Source organism: Coregonus clupeaformis, unplaced genomic scaffold, assembly GCF_020615455.1.
Source record: "Coregonus clupeaformis isolate EN_2021a unplaced genomic scaffold, ASM2061545v1 scaf0644, whole genome shotgun sequence".
NCBI lineage: Eukaryota > Metazoa > Chordata > Actinopteri > Salmoniformes > Salmonidae > Coregonus > Coregonus clupeaformis.
In genome coordinates, this window is record NW_025534099.1 from 173,484 (window position 1) to 190,000 (window position 16,517).

The 16,517-nt window shown below is 51.6% G+C and overlaps 1 protein-coding gene across 1 annotated transcript in view; it reads left to right on the top strand.

Moving 5' to 3' along the window:
• LOC123485287 (ectonucleoside triphosphate diphosphohydrolase 1-like) overlaps window positions 1-16,517 on the top strand; it is a 99,100-nt gene that overhangs the window by 69,840 nt on the left and 12,743 nt on the right. The window contains 1 exon segment of the mRNA XM_045216236.1: window positions 4,657-4,853. Coding sequence (XP_045072171.1) covers window positions 4,657-4,853 — 197 coding nt within the window.

Consider the following 16,517-nt stretch of genomic DNA (forward strand, 5'->3'; position numbering starts at 1 on the left):
TGAAGTACTTTACACCACTGTGATTAGGTGAACACAGCCCCTAATGAAGTGCAGAAGTACTTTACACCACTGTGATTAGGTGAACACACAGCCCCTAATGAAGTGCAGAAGTACTTTACACCACTGTGATTAGGTGAACACACAGCCCCTAATGAAGTGCAGAAGTACTTTACACCACTGTGATTAGGTGAACACACAGACCCTAATGAAGTACTTTACACCACTGTGATTAGGTGAACACACAGACCCTAATGAAGTACTTTACACCACTGTGATTAGGTGAACACACAGCCCCTAATGAAGTGCAGAAGTACTTTACACCACTGTGATTAGGTGAACACACAGCCCCTAATGAAGTGCAGAAGTACTTTACACCACTGTGATTAGGTGAACACACAGCCCTAATGAAGTGCAGAAGTACTTTACACCACTGTGATTAGGTGAACACAGCCCCTAATGAAGTGCAGAAGTACTTTACACCACTGTGATTAGGTGAACACACAGCCCCTAATGAAGTGCAGAAGTACTTTTACACCACTGTGATTAGGTGAACACACAGCCCCTAATGAAGTGCAGAAGTACTTTACACCACTGTGATTAGGTGAACACAGCCCCTAATGAAGTGCAGAAGTACTTTACACCACTGTGATTAGGTGAACACAGCCCCTAATGAAGTGCAGAAGTACTTTACACCACTGTGATTAGGTGAACACACAGCCCCTAATGAAGTGCAGAAGTACTTTACACCACTGTGATTAGGTGAACACACAGCCCCTAATGAAGTGCAGAAGTACTTTACACCACTGTGATTAGGTGAACACACAGCCCCTAATGAAGTGCAGAAGTACTTTACACCACTGTGATTAGGTGAACACACAGACCCTAATGAAGTACTTTACACCACTGTGATTAGGTGAACACAGCCCCCTAATGAAGTGCAGAAGTACTTTACACCACTGTGATTAGGTGAACACACAGCCCCTAATGAAGTGCAGAAGTACTTTACACCACTGTGATTAGGTGAACACACAGCCCCTAATGAAGTGCAGAAGTACTTTACACCACTGTGATTAGGTGAACACACAGCCCCTAATGAAGTGCAGAAGTACTTTACACCACTGTGATTAGGTGAACACACAGCCCCCTAATGAAGTGCAGAAGTACTTTACACCACTGTGATTAGGTGAACACACAGCCCCTAATGAAGTGCAGAAGTACTTTACACCACTGTGATTAGGTGAACACACAGCCCCTAATGAAGTGCAGAAGTACTTTACACCACTGTGATTAGGTGAACACACAGCCCCTAATGAAGTGCAGAAGTACTTTACACCACTGATAGTTATGAATTAAACTGCTTTTTGTCTTCCTCATGCTGGACAAACTAATATTAAAGCAGCCCATGTAATGAAGGTATTTCTGTTTTTTATTTTATATACATTTGCAACAATTTCGAAAACCTGTTTTCACTTTGTCATAATGGGGTATTGTGTGTAGATTGATGAGGAAATTCTTTATTTAATCAATTTTATAATAAGGCTGTATTGTAACAAAATGTGGAAAAAGGGAAGGGGTCTGAATACTTTCTGAATGCACTGTATCTCACCTGAGAAAGCATTAGAGTGAGCGAAACAGCGCCCCTCTGTCTCTGCATGTGTAGGTCATCTATCTGATGCTGTTGGTTCAAAAGAGTATGACGTTGTTGCCGCCCATAGCATTGAATGCAAGGGAAGCCAGCGAGCATCTGGCCTCCCTTGATAAAAAAAAAAGTATTACATAATCAGCGTTGAGCTGAAATGAACTCAACTGTGAATGTTACTGGTGCACCAAAAAAATGTCAAGGGAAGCCAGTTTGGATTTGGCGTCACCCCTATCAAATCGCATTGAGAGCATCGTCATTGACAGAAACAACTTGAATTGTTGCATCTCATTGTGTTGTTGTCCTCAGGTGGCTAGCTAGCTAGCTAGCTAAAATGATCCCTTTCCTAAATTAGCCATGGATGGAGATAAGGATTTGGACTTGTGGTTTTACTTAACTCTCTGTACTGGCCAATGATTATATCGGCGATTCTGATCCAACCATTAATTCATACATTGTGCCCTTGGCCTGAGAGGATAGAAGATCAATATGTAGCTAGATGTAGAAGGCTAATGTTAACTAGCTAACGTTGCCCATGAAAGGAAGTTAGGCTAGCAAGCTAGCAGTTTAGCCAAGTAGCCTCGGACAACAACAAATAAAAGTGTGCACTGTATGACAGAGTGATAGACTGTTTTGTCAACATGAAAGAGAGGAGGATATCATTGGCGTTTCTCTACAAGTAGGGTGAGTCAACATGTCTTTACTACGTGCACGAACGCGCGCACACACACACCCACACATGCACACACACACACACATGCACACACACACAAGCACACACAGAATCAGAACCATGGACAGCCACATCATATTTAGCTGACGTTGATTGGACTAAATTGTTTTTGGTATATTTTAGTTGTCACTGTATTAGACTAAGCAGAGGTGATTTGATGATGTTGAAATGGTGCTGGAATAGTGGAGGCAGCTCCTGGTTTCTTTGCGACTTGCGGTAACTCTCTGTGGTTCTAAATCAATAGTTGTTTAGTGGTCAGAAAATGTCAGAAACATTAACTTGCTTGACCGTGCTGTAGGTCATGTAACTGTTTGTTACATGCAATATGCTTTGTGGACTCCACTGGACAGATGTTGCTCTCTGGTTTTGTGATGAAACAAAAGGTGTGGTTGAATTTATTCTGCCACTGTGTCGTCTTATTGTCTCTGCCTTTAGGCATATACAGTTGAAGTCGGAAGTTTACTAACCCTAACCCTCGTTTTTCAACCACTCCACAAATGTCTTGTTAACAAACTATAGTTTTGGCAAGTCGGTTAGGACATCTACTTTGTGCATGACACAAGTAACTGTTCCAACAATTGTTTACAGACAGATGATTTCACTTATAATTCACTGTATCACAATTCCAGTGGGTCAGACGTTTACATACACTACGTTGACTGTTCCTTTAAACAGCTTAGAAAATTCCAGAAAATGACGTCATGGCTTTAGAAGCTTCTGATAGGCTAATTGACATAATTTGAGTCAATTGGATGTGTACCTGTGGATGTATTTCAAGGCCTACCTTCAAAATCAGTGCCTCTTTGCTTGACATCATGGGAAAAATCAAAAGAAATCAGCTAAGACTCGAAAATAAATGTGTAGACCTCCACAAGTCTGGTTCATCCTTGGGAGCAATTTCCAAACGCCTGAAGGTACCACGTTCATCTGTACAAACAATAGTACGCAAGTATAAACACCATGGGACCACGCAGCCATCATACCGCTCTGAAAGGAGACGCGTTCTGTCTCCTAGAGATGAACGTACTTTGGTGCAAACAATCCCAGAACAACAGCAAAGGACCTTGTGAAGATGCTGGAGGAAACAGGTACAAAAGTATCTATATCCACAGTAAAACGAGTCCTATATCTACATCACCTGAAAGGCTGCTCAGCAAGGAAGAAGCCACTGCTCCAAAACCGCCATAAAAAAGCCAGACTACGGTTTGCAACTGCACATGGGGACAAAGATTGTACCTTTTTGGAGAAATGTCCTCTGGTCTGATGAAACAAAAATAAAACTGTTTGGCCATAATGACCATCGTTATGTTTGGAGGAAAAAAGGGGGATGCTTGCAAGCCGAAGAACACCATCCCAACCGTGAAGCACGGGGGTGGCAGCATCATGCTGTGGGGGTGCTTTGCTGCAGGAGGGACTGGTGCACTTCACAAAATAGATGGCATCATGAGGAAGGAAAATTATATGGATATATTGAAGCAACATCTCAAGACATCAGTCAGGAAGTTAAAGCTTGGTCGCAAATGGGTCTTCCAAATGGACAATGACCCCAAGCATACTTCCAAAGTATTGGCAAAATGGCTTAAGGACAACAAAGTCAAGGTATTGGAGTGGCCATCACAAAGCCCTGACCTCAATCCCATAGAACATTTGTGGGCAAAACTGAAAAAGCGTGTGCGAGCAAGGAGGCCTACAAACCTGACCCAGTTACACCAGCTCTGTCAGGAGGAATGGGCCAAAATTCACCCAACTTATTGTGGGAAGCTTGTGGAAGGCTACCCGAAATGTTTGACCCAAGTTAAACAATTTAAAGGCAATGCTACCAAATACTAATTGAGTGTATGTAAACTTCTGACCCACTGGGAATGTGATGAAAGAAATAAAAGCTTAAATAAATAATTCTCTCTACTATTATTCTGACATTTCACATTCTTAAAAAAAGTGGTGATCCTAACTGACCTAAAACAGGGAATTTTTACTAGGATTAAATATCAGGAATTGTGAAAAACTGAGGTTAAATGTATTTGGCTAAGGTGTATGTAAACTTCTGACTTCAACTGTATATCACGGTCGCAAGGCATATGAAGTAACAGGTTATAGAGCAAACAATGCAATTACCACATCACATAGGTTGTAATATGGCTATTTTTTCTGGGTTCCCTTGTGATTTTACCCACGCACCGCTACTGATCTACTGAAACAGGTGTGCTGCTCTCTGTGTGTGTGTGTGTGTGTGTGTGTGTGCGTGTGTGCGTGTGCGTGTGTGTGCGTATGCTGCAGGGCTCAGGGACCACCGGAGCTCTTGACCTGGGCGGAGCCTCCACTCAGATCAGCTTTGTGGCCAATCAGGATGGGGCGGAGGAATCGGCGGAGAACGCTGTGACCTTCCGTCTCTATGGAAATGACTACTTCCTTTACACACACAGCTTCCTGTGCTACGGGAAAGACCAGGTGCTCAAACTGGCACTTTCTCAGCAGACTCAGGTAATCCTGACCCCTGAACTCTAACCCCTGATGTCTTTGATCCCTGGCTCCTAACTCTCTGTCTGTGTGTCAGTCTGGGGACAGCTCAGTGCTGGACCCGTGTTTCCACCCAGGTTAGGGTTAGGGTTAACTCTCTGTCTGTGTGTCAGTCTGGGGACAGCTCAGTGCTGGACCCGTGTTTCCACCCAGGTTAGGGTTAGGGTTAACTCTCTGTCTGTGTGTCAGTCTGGGGACAGCTCAGTGCTGGACCCGTGTTTCCACCCAGGTTAGGGTTAGGGTTAACTCTCTGTCTGTGAGTCAGTCTGGGGACAGCTCAGTGCTGGACCCGTGTTTCCACCCAGGTTAGGGTTAGGGTTAACTCTCTGTCTGTGAGTCAGTCTGGGGACAGCTCAGTGCTGGACCCGTGTTTCCCACCCAGGTTAGGGTTAGGGTTAACTCTGTCTGTGTGTCAGTCTGGGGACAGCTCAGTGCTGGACCCGTGTTTCCACCCAGGTTAGGGTTAGGGTTAACTCTCTGTCTGTGTGTCAGTCTGGGGACAGCTCAGTGCTGGACCCGTGTTTCCACCCAGGTTAGGGTTAGGGTTAACTCTCTGTCTGTGTGTCAGTCTGGGGACAGCTCAGTGCTGGACCCGTGTTTCCACCCAGGTTAGGGTTAGGGTTAACTCTCTGTCTGTGTGTCAGTCTGGGGACAGCTCGAGTGCTGGACCCGTGTTTCCACCCAGGTTAGGGTTAGGGTTAACTCTCTGTCTGTGTGTCAGTCTGGGGACAGCTCAGTGCTGGACCCGTGTTTCCACCCAGGTTAGGGTTAGGGTTAACTCTCTGTCTGTGTGTCAGTCTGGGGACAGCTCAGTGCTGGACCCGTGTTTCCTGACCAGGTTAGGGTTAGGGTTAACTCTCTGTCTGTGTGTCAGTCTGGGGACAGCTCAGTGCTGGACCCGTGTTTCCCACCCAGGTTAGGGTTAGGGTTAACTCTCTGTCTGTGAGTCAGTCTGGGGACAGCTCAGTGCTGGACCCGTGTTTCCACCCAGGTTAGGGTTAGGGTTAACTCTCTGTCTGTGTGTCAGTCTGGGGACAGCTCAGTGCTGGACCCGTGTTTCCACCCAGGTTAGGGTTAGGGTTAACTCTCTGTCTGTGTGTCAGTCTGGGGACAGCTCAGTGCTGGACCCGTGTTTCCCACCCAGGTTAGGGTTAGGGTTAACTCTCTGTCTGTGAGTCAGTCTGGGGACAGCTCAGTGCTGGACCCGTGTTTCCCACCCAGGTTAGGGTTAGGGTTAACTCTCTGTCTGTGTGTCAGTCTGGGGACAGCTCAGTGCTGGACCCGTGTTTCCACCCAGGTTAGGGTTAGGGTTAACTCTCTGTCTGTGAGTCAGTCTGGGGACAGCTCAGTGCTGGACCCGTGTTTCCCACCCAGGTTAGGGTTAGGGTTAACTCTCTGTCTGTGTGTCAGTCTGGGGACAGCTCAGTGCTGGACCCGTGTTTCCACCCAGGTTAGGGTTAGGGTTAACTCTCTGTCTGTGTGTCAGTCTGGGGACAGCTCAGTGCTGGACCCGTGTTTCCACCCAGGTTAGGGTTAGGGTTAACTCTCTGTCTGTGTGTCAGTCTGGGGACAGCTCAGTGCTGGACCCGTGTTTCCACCCAGGTTAGGGTTAGGGTTAACTCTCTGTCTGTGTGTCAGTCTGGGGACAGCTCAGTGCTGGACCCGTGTTTCCACCCAGGTTAGGGTTAGGGTTAACTCTCTGTCTGTGTGTCAGTCTGGGGACAGCTCAGTGCTGGACCCGTGTTTCCACCCAGGTTAGGGTTAGGGTTAACTCTCTGTCTGTGTGTCAGTCTGGGGACAGCTCAGTGCTGGACCCGTGTTTCCCACCCAGGTTAGGGTTAGGGTTAACTCTCTGTCTGTGTGTCAGTCTGGGGACAGCTCAGTGCTGGACCCGTGTTTCCACCCAGGTTAGGGTTAGGGTTAACTCTCTGTCTGTGTGTCAGTCTGGGGACAGCTCAGTGCTGGACCCGTGTTTCCACCCAGGTTAGGGTTAGGGTTAACTCTCTGTCTGTGTGTCAGTCTGGGGACAGCTCAGTGCTGGACCCGTGTTTCCACCCAGGTTAGGGTTAGGGTTAACTCTCTGTCTGTGTGTCAGTCTGGGGACAGCTCAGTGCTGGACCCGTGTTTCCACCCAGGTTAGGGTTAGGGTTAACTCTCTGTCTGTGTGTCAGTCTGGGGACAGCTCAGTGCTGGACCCGTGTTTCCACCCAGGTTAGGGTTAGGGTTAACTCTCTGTCTGTGTGTCAGTCTGGGGACAGCTCAGTGCTGGACCCGTGTTTCCACCCAGGTTAGGGTTAGGGTTAACTCTCTGTCTGTGTGTCAGTCTGGGGACAGCTCAGTGCTGGACCCGTGTTTCCACCCAGGTTAGGGTTAGGGTTAACTCTCTGTCTGTGTGTCAGTCTGGGGACAGCTCAGTGCTGGACCCGTGTTTCCACCCAGGTTAGGGTTAGGGTTAACTCTCTGTCTGTGTGTCAGTCTGGGGACAGCTCAGTGCTGGACCCGTGTTTCCACCCAGGTTAGGGTTAGGGTTAACTCTCTGTCTGTGTGTCAGTCTGGGGACAGCTCAGTGCTGGACCCGTGTTTCCCACCCAGGTTAGGGTTAGGGTTAACTCTCTGTCTGTGTGTCAGTCTGGGGACAGCTCAGTGCTGGACCCGTGTTTCCACCCAGGTTAGGGTTAGGGTTAACTCTCTGTCTGTGTGTCAGTCTGGGGACAGCTCAGTGCTGGACCCGTGTTTCCACCCAGGTTAGGGTTAGGGTTAACTCTCTGTCTGTGTGTCAGTCTGGGGACAGCTCAGTGCTGGACCCGTGTTTCCACCCAGGTTAGGGTTAGGGTTAATCTCTCTGTCTGTGTGTCAGTCTGGGGACAGCTCAGTGCTGGACCCGTGTTTCCACCCAGGTTAGGGTTAGGGTTAACTCTCTGTCTGTGTGTCAGTCTGGGGACAGCTCAGTGCTGGACCCGTGTTTCCACCCAGGTTAGGGTTAGGGTTAACTCTCTGTCTGTGTGTCAGTCTGGGGACAGCTCAGTGCTGGACCCGTGTTTCCCACCAGGTTAGGGTTAGGGTTAACTCTCTGTCTGTGTGTCAGTCTGGGGACAGCTCAGTGCTGGACCCGTGTTTCCACCCAGGTTAGGGTTAGGGTTAACTCTCTGTCTGTGTGTCAGTCTGGGGACAGCTCAGTGCTGGACCCGTGTTTCCACCCAGGTTAGGGTTAGGGTTAACTCTCTCTGTCTGTGTGTCAGTCTGGGGACAGCTCAGTGCTGGACCCGTGTTTCCACCCAGGTTAGGGTTAGGGTTAACTCTCTGTCTGTGTGTCAGTCTGGGGACAGCTCAGTGCTGGACCCGTGTTTCCACCCAGGTTAGGGTTAGGGTTAACTCTCTGTCTGTGTGTCAGTCTGGGGACAGCTCAGTGCTGGACCCGTGTTTCCACCCAGGTTAGGGTTAGGGTTAACTCTCTGTCTGTGTGTCAGTCTGGGGACAGCTCAGTGCTGGACCCGTGTTTCCACCCAGGTTAGGGTTAGGGTTAACTCTCTGTCTGTGTGTCAGTCTGGGGACAGCTCAGTGCTGGACCCGTGTTTCCACCCAGGTTAGGGTTAGGGTTAACTCTCTGTCTGTGTGTCAGTCTGGGGACAGCTCAGTGCTGGACCCGTGTTTCCCCACCCAGGTTAGGGTTAGGGTTAACTCTCTGTCTGTGTGTCAGTCTGGGGACAGCTCAGTGCTGGACCCGTGTTTCCACCCAGGTTAGGGGTTAGGGTTAACTCTCTGTCTGTGTGTCAGTCTGGGGACAGCTCAGTGCTGGACCCGTGTTTCCACCCAGGTTAGGGTTAGGGTTAACTCTCTGTCTGTGTGTCAGTCTGGGGACAGCTCAGTGCTGGACCCGTGTTTCCACCCAGGTTAGGGTTAGGGTTAACTCTCTGTCTGTGTGTCAGTCTGGGGACAGCTCAGTGCTGGACCCGTGTTTCCACCCAGGTTAGGGTTAGGGTTAACTCTCTGTCTGTGTGTCAGTCTGGGGACAGCTCAGTGCTGGACCCGTGTTTCCCACCAGGTTAGGGTTAGGGTTAACTCTCTGTCTGTGTGTCAGTCTGGGGACAGCTCAGTGCTGGACCCGTGTTTCCACCCAGGTTAGGGTTAGGGTTAACTCTCTGTCTGTGTGTCAGTCTGGGGACAGCTCAGTGCTGGACCCGTGTTTCCCACCCAGGTTAGGGTTAGGGTTAACTCTCTGTCTGTGTGTCAGTCTGGGGACAGCTCAGTGCTGGACCCGTGTTTCCACCCAGGTTAGGGTTAGGGTTAACCTCTGTCTGTGTGTCAGTCTGGGGACAGCTCAGTGCTGGACCCGTGTTTCCACCCAGGTTAGGGTTAGGGTTAACTCTCTGTCTGTGTGTCAGTCTGGGGACAGCTCAGTGCTGGACCCGTGTTTCCACCCAGGTTAGGGTTAGGGTTAACTCTCTGTCTGTGTGTCAGTCTGGGGACAGCTCAGTGCTGGACCCGTGTTTCCACCCAGGTTAGGTTAGGGTTAACTCTCTGTCTGTGTGTCAGTCTGGGGACAGCTCAGTGCTGGACCCGTGTTTCACCCAGGTTAGGGTTGGGGTTAACTCTCTGTCTGTGTGTCAGTCTGGGGACAGCTCAGTGCTGGACCCGTGTTTCCCCCAGGTTAGGGTTAGGGTTAACTCTCTGTCTGTGTGTCAGTCTGGGGACAGCTCAGTGCTGGACCCGTGTTTCCGTGTAACCTCTGTCTGTGAGTCTGGGGACAGTCAGTGCTGGACCCGTCTTTCAGGTTAGGTTAGGGTTAACTCTCTGTCTGTGTGTCAGTCTGGGGACAGCTCAGTGCTGGACCCGTGTTTCCACCCAGGTTAGGGTTAGGGTTAACTCTCTGTCTGTGTGTCAGTCTGGGGACAGCTCAGTGCTGGACCCGTGTTTCCACCCAGGTTAGGGTTAGGGTTAACTCTCTGTCTGTGTGTCAGTCTGGGGACAGCTCAGTGCTGGACCCGTGTTTCCACCCAGGTTAGGGTTAGGGTTAACTCTCTGTCTGTGTGTCAGTCTGGGGACAGCTCAGTGCTGGACCCGTGTTTCCACCCAGGTTAGGGTTAGGGTTAACTCTCTGTCTGTGTGTCAGTCTGGGGACAGCTCAGTGCTGGACCCGTGTTTCCACCCAGGTTAGGGTTAGGGTTAACTCTCTGTCTGTGTGTCAGTCTGGGGACAGCTCAGTGCTGGACCCGTGTTTCCACCCAGGTTAGGGTTAGGGTTAACTCTCTGTCTGTGTGTCAGTCTGGGGACAGCTCAGTGCTGGACCCGTGTTTCCACCCAGGTTAGGGGTTAGGGTTAACTCTCTGTCTGTGTGTCAGTCTGGGGACAGCTCAGTGCTGGACCCGTGTTTCCACCCAGGTTAGGGTTAGGTTAACTCTCTGTCTGTGTGTCAGTCTGGGGACAGCTCAGTGCTGGACCCGTGTTTCCACCCAGGTTAGGGTTAGGGTTAACTCTCTGTCTGTGTGTCAGTCTGGGGACAGCTCGGTGCTGGACCCGTGTTTCCACCCAGGTTAGGGTTAGGGTTAACTCTCTGTCTGTGTGTCAGTCTGGGGACAGCTCAGTGCTGGACCCGTGTTTCCACCCAGGTTAGGGTTAGGGTTAACTCTCTGTCTGTGTGTCAGTCTGGGGACAGCTCAGTGCTGGACCCGTGTTTCCACCCAGGTTAGGGTTAGGGTTAACTCTCTGTCTGTGTGTCAGTCTGGGGACAGCTCAGTGCTGGACCCAGTGTTTCCCCCAGGTTAGGGTTAGGGTTAACTCTCTGTCTGTGTGTCAGTCTGGGGACAGCTCAGTGCTGGACCCGTGTTTCCACCCAGGTTAGGGTTAGGGTTAACTCTCTGTCTGTGTGTCAGTCTGGGGACAGCTCAGTGCTGGACCCGTGTTTCCACCCAGGTTAGGGTTAGGGTTAACTCTCTGTCTGTGTGTCAGTCTGGGGACAGCTCAGTGCTGGACCCGTGTTTCCACCCAGGTTAGGGTTAGGGTTAACTCTCTGTCTGTGTGTCAGTCTGGGGACAGCTCAGTGCTGGACCCGTGTTTCCACCCAGGTTAGGGTTAGGGTTAACTCTCTGTCTGTGTGTCAGTCTGGGGACAGCTCAGTGCTGGACCCGTGTTTCCACCCAGGTTAGGGTTAGGGTTAACTCTCTGTCTGTGTGTCAGTCTGGGGACAGCTCAGTGCTGGACCCGTGTTTCCACCCAGGTTAGGGTTAGGGTTAACTCTCTGTCTGTGTGTCAGTCTGGGGACAGCTCAGTGCTGGACCCGTGTTTCCACCCAGGTTAGGGTTAGGGTTAACTCTCTGTCTGTGTGTCAGTCTGGGGACAGCTCAGTGCTGGACCCGTGTTTCCACCCAGGTTAGGGTTAGGGTTAACTCTCTGTCTGTTGTGTCAGTCTGGGGACAGCTCAGTGCTGGACCCGTGTTTCCACCCAGGTTAGGGTTAGGGTTAACTCTCTGTCTGTGTGTCAGTCTGGGGACAGCTCAGTGCTGGACCCGTGTTTCCCACCCAGGTTAGGGTTAGGGTTAACTCTCTGTCTGTGTGTCAGTCTGGGGACAGCTCAGTGCTGGACCCGTGTTTCCACCCAGGTTAGGGTTAGGGTTAACTCTCTGTCTGTGTGTCAGTCTGGGGACAGCTCAGTGCTGGACCCGTGTTTCCACCCAGGTTAGGGTTAGGGTTAACTCTCTGTCTGTGTGTCAGTCTGGGGACAGCTCAGTGCTGGACCCGTGTTTCCACCCAGGTTAGGGTTAGGGTTAACTCTCTGTCTGTGTGTCAGTCTGGGGACAGCTCCAGTGCTGGACCCGTGTTTCCACCCAGGTTAGGGTTAGGGTTAACTCTCTGTCTGTGTGTCAGTCTGGGGACAGCTCAGTGCTGGACCCGTGTTTCCACCCAGGTTAGGGTTAGGGTTAACTCTCTGTCTGTGTGTCAGTCTGGGGACAGCTCAGTGCTGGACCCGTGTTTCCACCCAGGTTAGGGTTAGGGTTAACTCTCTGTCTGTGTGTCAGTCTGGGGACAGCTCAGTGCTGGACCCGTGTTTCCACCCAGGTTAGGGTTAGGGTTAACTCTCTGTCTGTGTGTCAGTCTGGGGACAGCTCAGTGCTGGACCCGTGTTTCCACCCAGGTTAGGGTTAGGGTTAACTCTCTGTCTGTGTGTCAGTCTGGGGACAGCTCAGTGCTGGACCCGTGTTTCCACCCAGGTTAGGGTTAGGGTTAACTCTCTGTCTGTGTGTCAGTCTGGGGACAGCTCAGTGCTGGACCCGTGTTTTCCACCCAGGTTAGGGTTAGGGTTAACTCTCTGTCTGTGTGTCAGTCTGGGGACAGCTCAGTGCTGGACCCGTGTTTCCACCCAGGTTAGGGTTAGGGTTAACTCTCTGTCTGTGTGTCAGTCTGGGGACAGCTCAGTGCTGGACCCGTGTTTCCCACCCAGGTTAGGGTTAGGGTTAACTCTCTGTCTGTGTGTCAGTCTGGGGACAGCTCAGTGCTGGACCCGTGTTTCCACCCAGGTTAGGGTTAGGGTTAACTCTCTGTCTGTGTGTCAGTCTGGGGACAGCTCAGTGCTGGACCCGTGTTTCCACCCAGGTTAGGGTTAGGGTTAACTCTCTGTCTGTGTGTCAGTCTGGGGACAGCTCAGTGCTGGACCCGTGTTTCCACCCAGGTTAGGGTTAGGGTTAACTCTCTGTCTGTGTGTCAGTCTGGGGACAGCTCAGTGCTGGACCCGTGTTTCCACCCAGGTTAGGGTTAGGGTTAACTCTCTGTCTGTGTGTCAGTCTGGGGACAGCTCAGTGCTGGACCCGTGTTTCCACCCAGGTTAGGGTTAGGGTTAACTCTCTGTCTGTGTGTCAGTCTGGGGACAGCTCAGTGCTGGACCCGTGTTTCCACCCAGGTTAGGGTTAGGGTTAACTCTCTGTCTGTGTGTCAGTCTGGGGACAGCTCAGTGCTGGACCCGTGTTTCCACCCAGGTTAGGGTTAGGGTTAACTCTCTGTCTGTGTGTCAGTCTGGGGACAGCTCAGTGCTGGACCCGTGTTTCCACCCAGGTTAGGGTTAGGGTTAACTCTCTGTCTGTGAGTCAGTCTGGGGACAGCTCAGTGCTGGACCCGTGTTTCCACCAGGTTAGGGTTAGGGTTAACTCTCTGTCTGTGTGTCAGTCTGGGGACAGCTCAGTGCTGGACCCGTGTTTCCACCCAGGTTAGGGTTAGGGTTAACTCTCTGTCTGTGTGTCAGTCTGGGGACAGCTCAGTGCTGGACCCGTGTTTCCACCCAGGTTAGGGTTAGGGTTAACTCTCTGTCTGTGTGTCAGTCTGGGGACAGCTCAGTGCTGGACCCGTGTTTCCCACCCAGGTTAGGGTTAGGGTTAACTCTCTGTCTGTGTGTCAGTCTGGGGACAGCTCAGTGCTGGACCCGTGTTTCACCCAGGTTAGGGTTAGGGTTAACTCTCTGTCTGTGTGTCAGTCTGGGGACAGCTCAGTGCTGGACCCGTGTTTCCACCCAGGTTAGGGTTAGGGTTAACTCTCTGTCTGTGTGTCAGTCTGGGGACAGCTCAGTGCTGGACCCGTGTTTCCACCCAGGTTAGGGTTAGGGTTAACTCTCTGTCTGTGTGTCAGTCTGGGGACAGCTCAGTGCTGGACCCGTGTTTCCACCCAGGTTAGGGTTAGGGTTAACTCTCTGTCTGTGTGTCAGTCTGGGGACAGCTCAGTGCTGGACCCGTGTTTCCACCCAGGTTAGGGTTAGGGTTAACTCTCTGTCTGTGTGTCAGTCTGGGGACAGCTCAGTGCTGGACCCGTGTTTCCACCCAGGTTAGGGTTGGGGTTAACTCTCTGTCTGTGTGTCAGTCTGGGGACAGCTCAGTGCTGGACCCGTGTTTCCACCCAGGTTAGGGTTAGGGTTAACTCTCTGTCTGTGAGTCAGTCTGGGGACAGCTCAGTGCTTGGACCCGTGTTTCCACCCAGGTTAGGGTTAGGGTTAACTCTCTGTCTGTGTGTCAGTCTGGGGACAGCTCAGTGCTGGACCCGTGTTTCCACCCAGGTTAGGGTTAGGGTTAACTCTCTGTCTGTGTGTCAGTCTGGGGACAGCTCAGTGCTGGACCCGTGTTTCCCACCCAGGTTAGGGTTAGGGTTAACTCTCTGTCTGTGTGTCAGTCTGGGGACAGCTCAGTGCTGGACCCGTGTTTCCACCCAGGTTAGGGTTAGGGTTAACTCTCTGTCTGTGTGTCAGTCTGGGGACAGCTCAGTGCTGGACCCGTGTTTCCACCCAGGTTAGGGTTAGGGTTAACTCTCTGTCTGTGTGTCAGTCTGGGGACAGCTCAGTGCTGGACCCGTGTTTCCACCCAGGTTAGGGTTAGGGTTAACTCTCTGTCTGTGTGTCAGTCTGGGGACAGCTCAGTGCTGGACCCGTGTTTCCACCCAGGTTAGGGTTAGGGTTAACTCTCTGTCTGTGTGTCAGTCTGGGGACAGCTCAGTGCTGGACCCGTGTTTCCACCCAGGTTAGGGTTAGGGTTAACTCTCTGTCTGTGTGTCAGTCTGGGGACAGCTCAGTGCTGGACCCGTGTTTCACCCAGGTTAGGGTTAGGGTTAACTCTCTGTCTGTGTGTCAGTCTGGGGACAGCTCAGTGCTGGACCCGTGTTTCCCACCCAGGTTAGGGTTAGGGTTAACTCTCTGTCTGTGTGTCAGTCTGGGGACAGCTCAGTGCTGGACCCGTGTTTCCACCCCAGGTTAGGGTTAGGGTTAACTCTCTGTCTGTGTGTCAGTCTGGGGACAGCTCAGTGCTGGACCCGTGTTTTCCACCCAGGTTAGGGTTAGGGTTAACTCTCTGTCTGTGAGTCAGTCTGGGGACAGCTCAGTGCTGGACCCGTGTTTCCACCCAGGTTAGGGTTAGGGTTAACTCTCTGTCTGTGTGTCAGTCTGGGGACAGCTCAGTGCTGGACCCGTGTTTCCACCCAGGTTAGGGTTAGGGTTAACTCTCTGTCTGTGTGTCAGTCTGGGGACAGCTCAGTGCTGGACCCGTGTTTCCACCCAGGTTAGGGTTAGGTTAACTCTCTGTCTGTGAGTCAGTCTGGGGACAGCTCAGTGCTGGACCCGTGTTTCCACCCAGGTTAGGGTTAGGGTTAACTCTCTGTCTGTGTGTCAGTCTGGGGACAGCTCAGTGCTGGACCCGTGTTTCCACCCAGGTTAGGGTTAGGGTTAACTCTCTGTCTGTGTGTCAGTCTGGGGACAGCTCAGTGCTGGACCCGTGTTTCCACCCAGGTTAGGGTTAGGGTTAACTCTCTGTCTGTGTGTCAGTCTGGGGACAGCTCAGTGCTGGACCCGTGTTTCCACCCAGGTTAGGGTTAGGGTTAACTCTCTGTCTGTGTGTCAGTCTGGGGACAGCTCAGTGCTGGACCCGTGTTTCCACCCAGGTTAGGGTTAGGGTTAACTCTCTGTCTGTGTGTCAGTCTGGGGACAGCTCAGTGCTGGACCCGTGTTTCCACCCAGGTTAGGGTTAGGGTTAACTCTCTGTCTGTGAGTCAGTCTGGGGACAGCTCAGTGCTGGACCCGTGTTTCCACCCAGGTTAGGGTTAGGGTTAACTCTCTGTCTGTGTGTCAGTCTGGGGACAGCTCAGTGCTGGACCCGTGTTTCCACCCAGGTTAGGGTTAGGGTTAACTCTCTGTCTGTGTGTCAGTCTGGGGACAGCTCAGTGCTGGACCCGTGTTTCCACCCAGGTTAGGGTTAGGGTTAACTCTCTGTCTGTGTGTCAGTCTGGGGACAGCTCAGTGCTGGACCCGTGTTTCCACCCAGGTTAGGGTTAGGGTTAACTCTCTGTCTGTGTGTCAGTCTGGGGACAGCTCAGTGCTGGACCCGTGTTTCCACCCAGGTTAGGGTTAGGGTTAACTCTCTGTCTGTGAGTCAGTCTGGGGACAGCTCAGTGCTGGACCCGTGTTTCCACCCAGGTTAGGGTTAGGGTTAACTCTCTGTCTGTGTGTCAGTCTGGGGACAGCTCAGTGCTGGACCCGTGTTTCCACCCAGGTTAGGGTTAGGGTTAACTCTCTGTCTGTGAGTCAGTCTGGGGACAGCTCAGTGCTGGACCCGTGTTTCCACCCAGGTTAGGGTTAGGGTTAACTCTCTGTCTGTGTGTCAGTCTGGGGACAGCTCAGTGCTGGACCCGTGTTTCCACCCAGGTTAGGGTTAGGTTAACTCTCTGTCTGTGAGTCAGTCTGGGGACAGCTCAGTGCTGGACCCGTGTTTCCACCCAGGTTAGGGTTAGGGTTAACTCTCTGTCTGTGTGTCAGTCTGGGGACAGCTCAGTGCTGGACCCGTGTTTCCACCCAGGTTAGGGTTAGGGTTAACTCTCTGTCTGTGAGTCAGTCTGGGGACAGCTCAGTGCTGGACCCGTGTTTCCACCCAGGTTAGGGTTAGGGTTAACTCTCTGTCTGTGTGTCAGTCTGGGGACAGCTCAGTGCTGGACCCGTGTTTCCACCCAGGTTAGGGTTAGGGTTAACTCTCTGTCTGTGTGTCAGTCTGGGGACAGCTCAGTGCTGGACCCGTGTTTCCACCCAGGTTAGGGTTAGGGTTAACTCTCTGTCTGTGAGTCAGTCTGGGGACAGCTCAGTGCTGGACCCGTGTTTCCACCCAGGTTAGGGTTAGG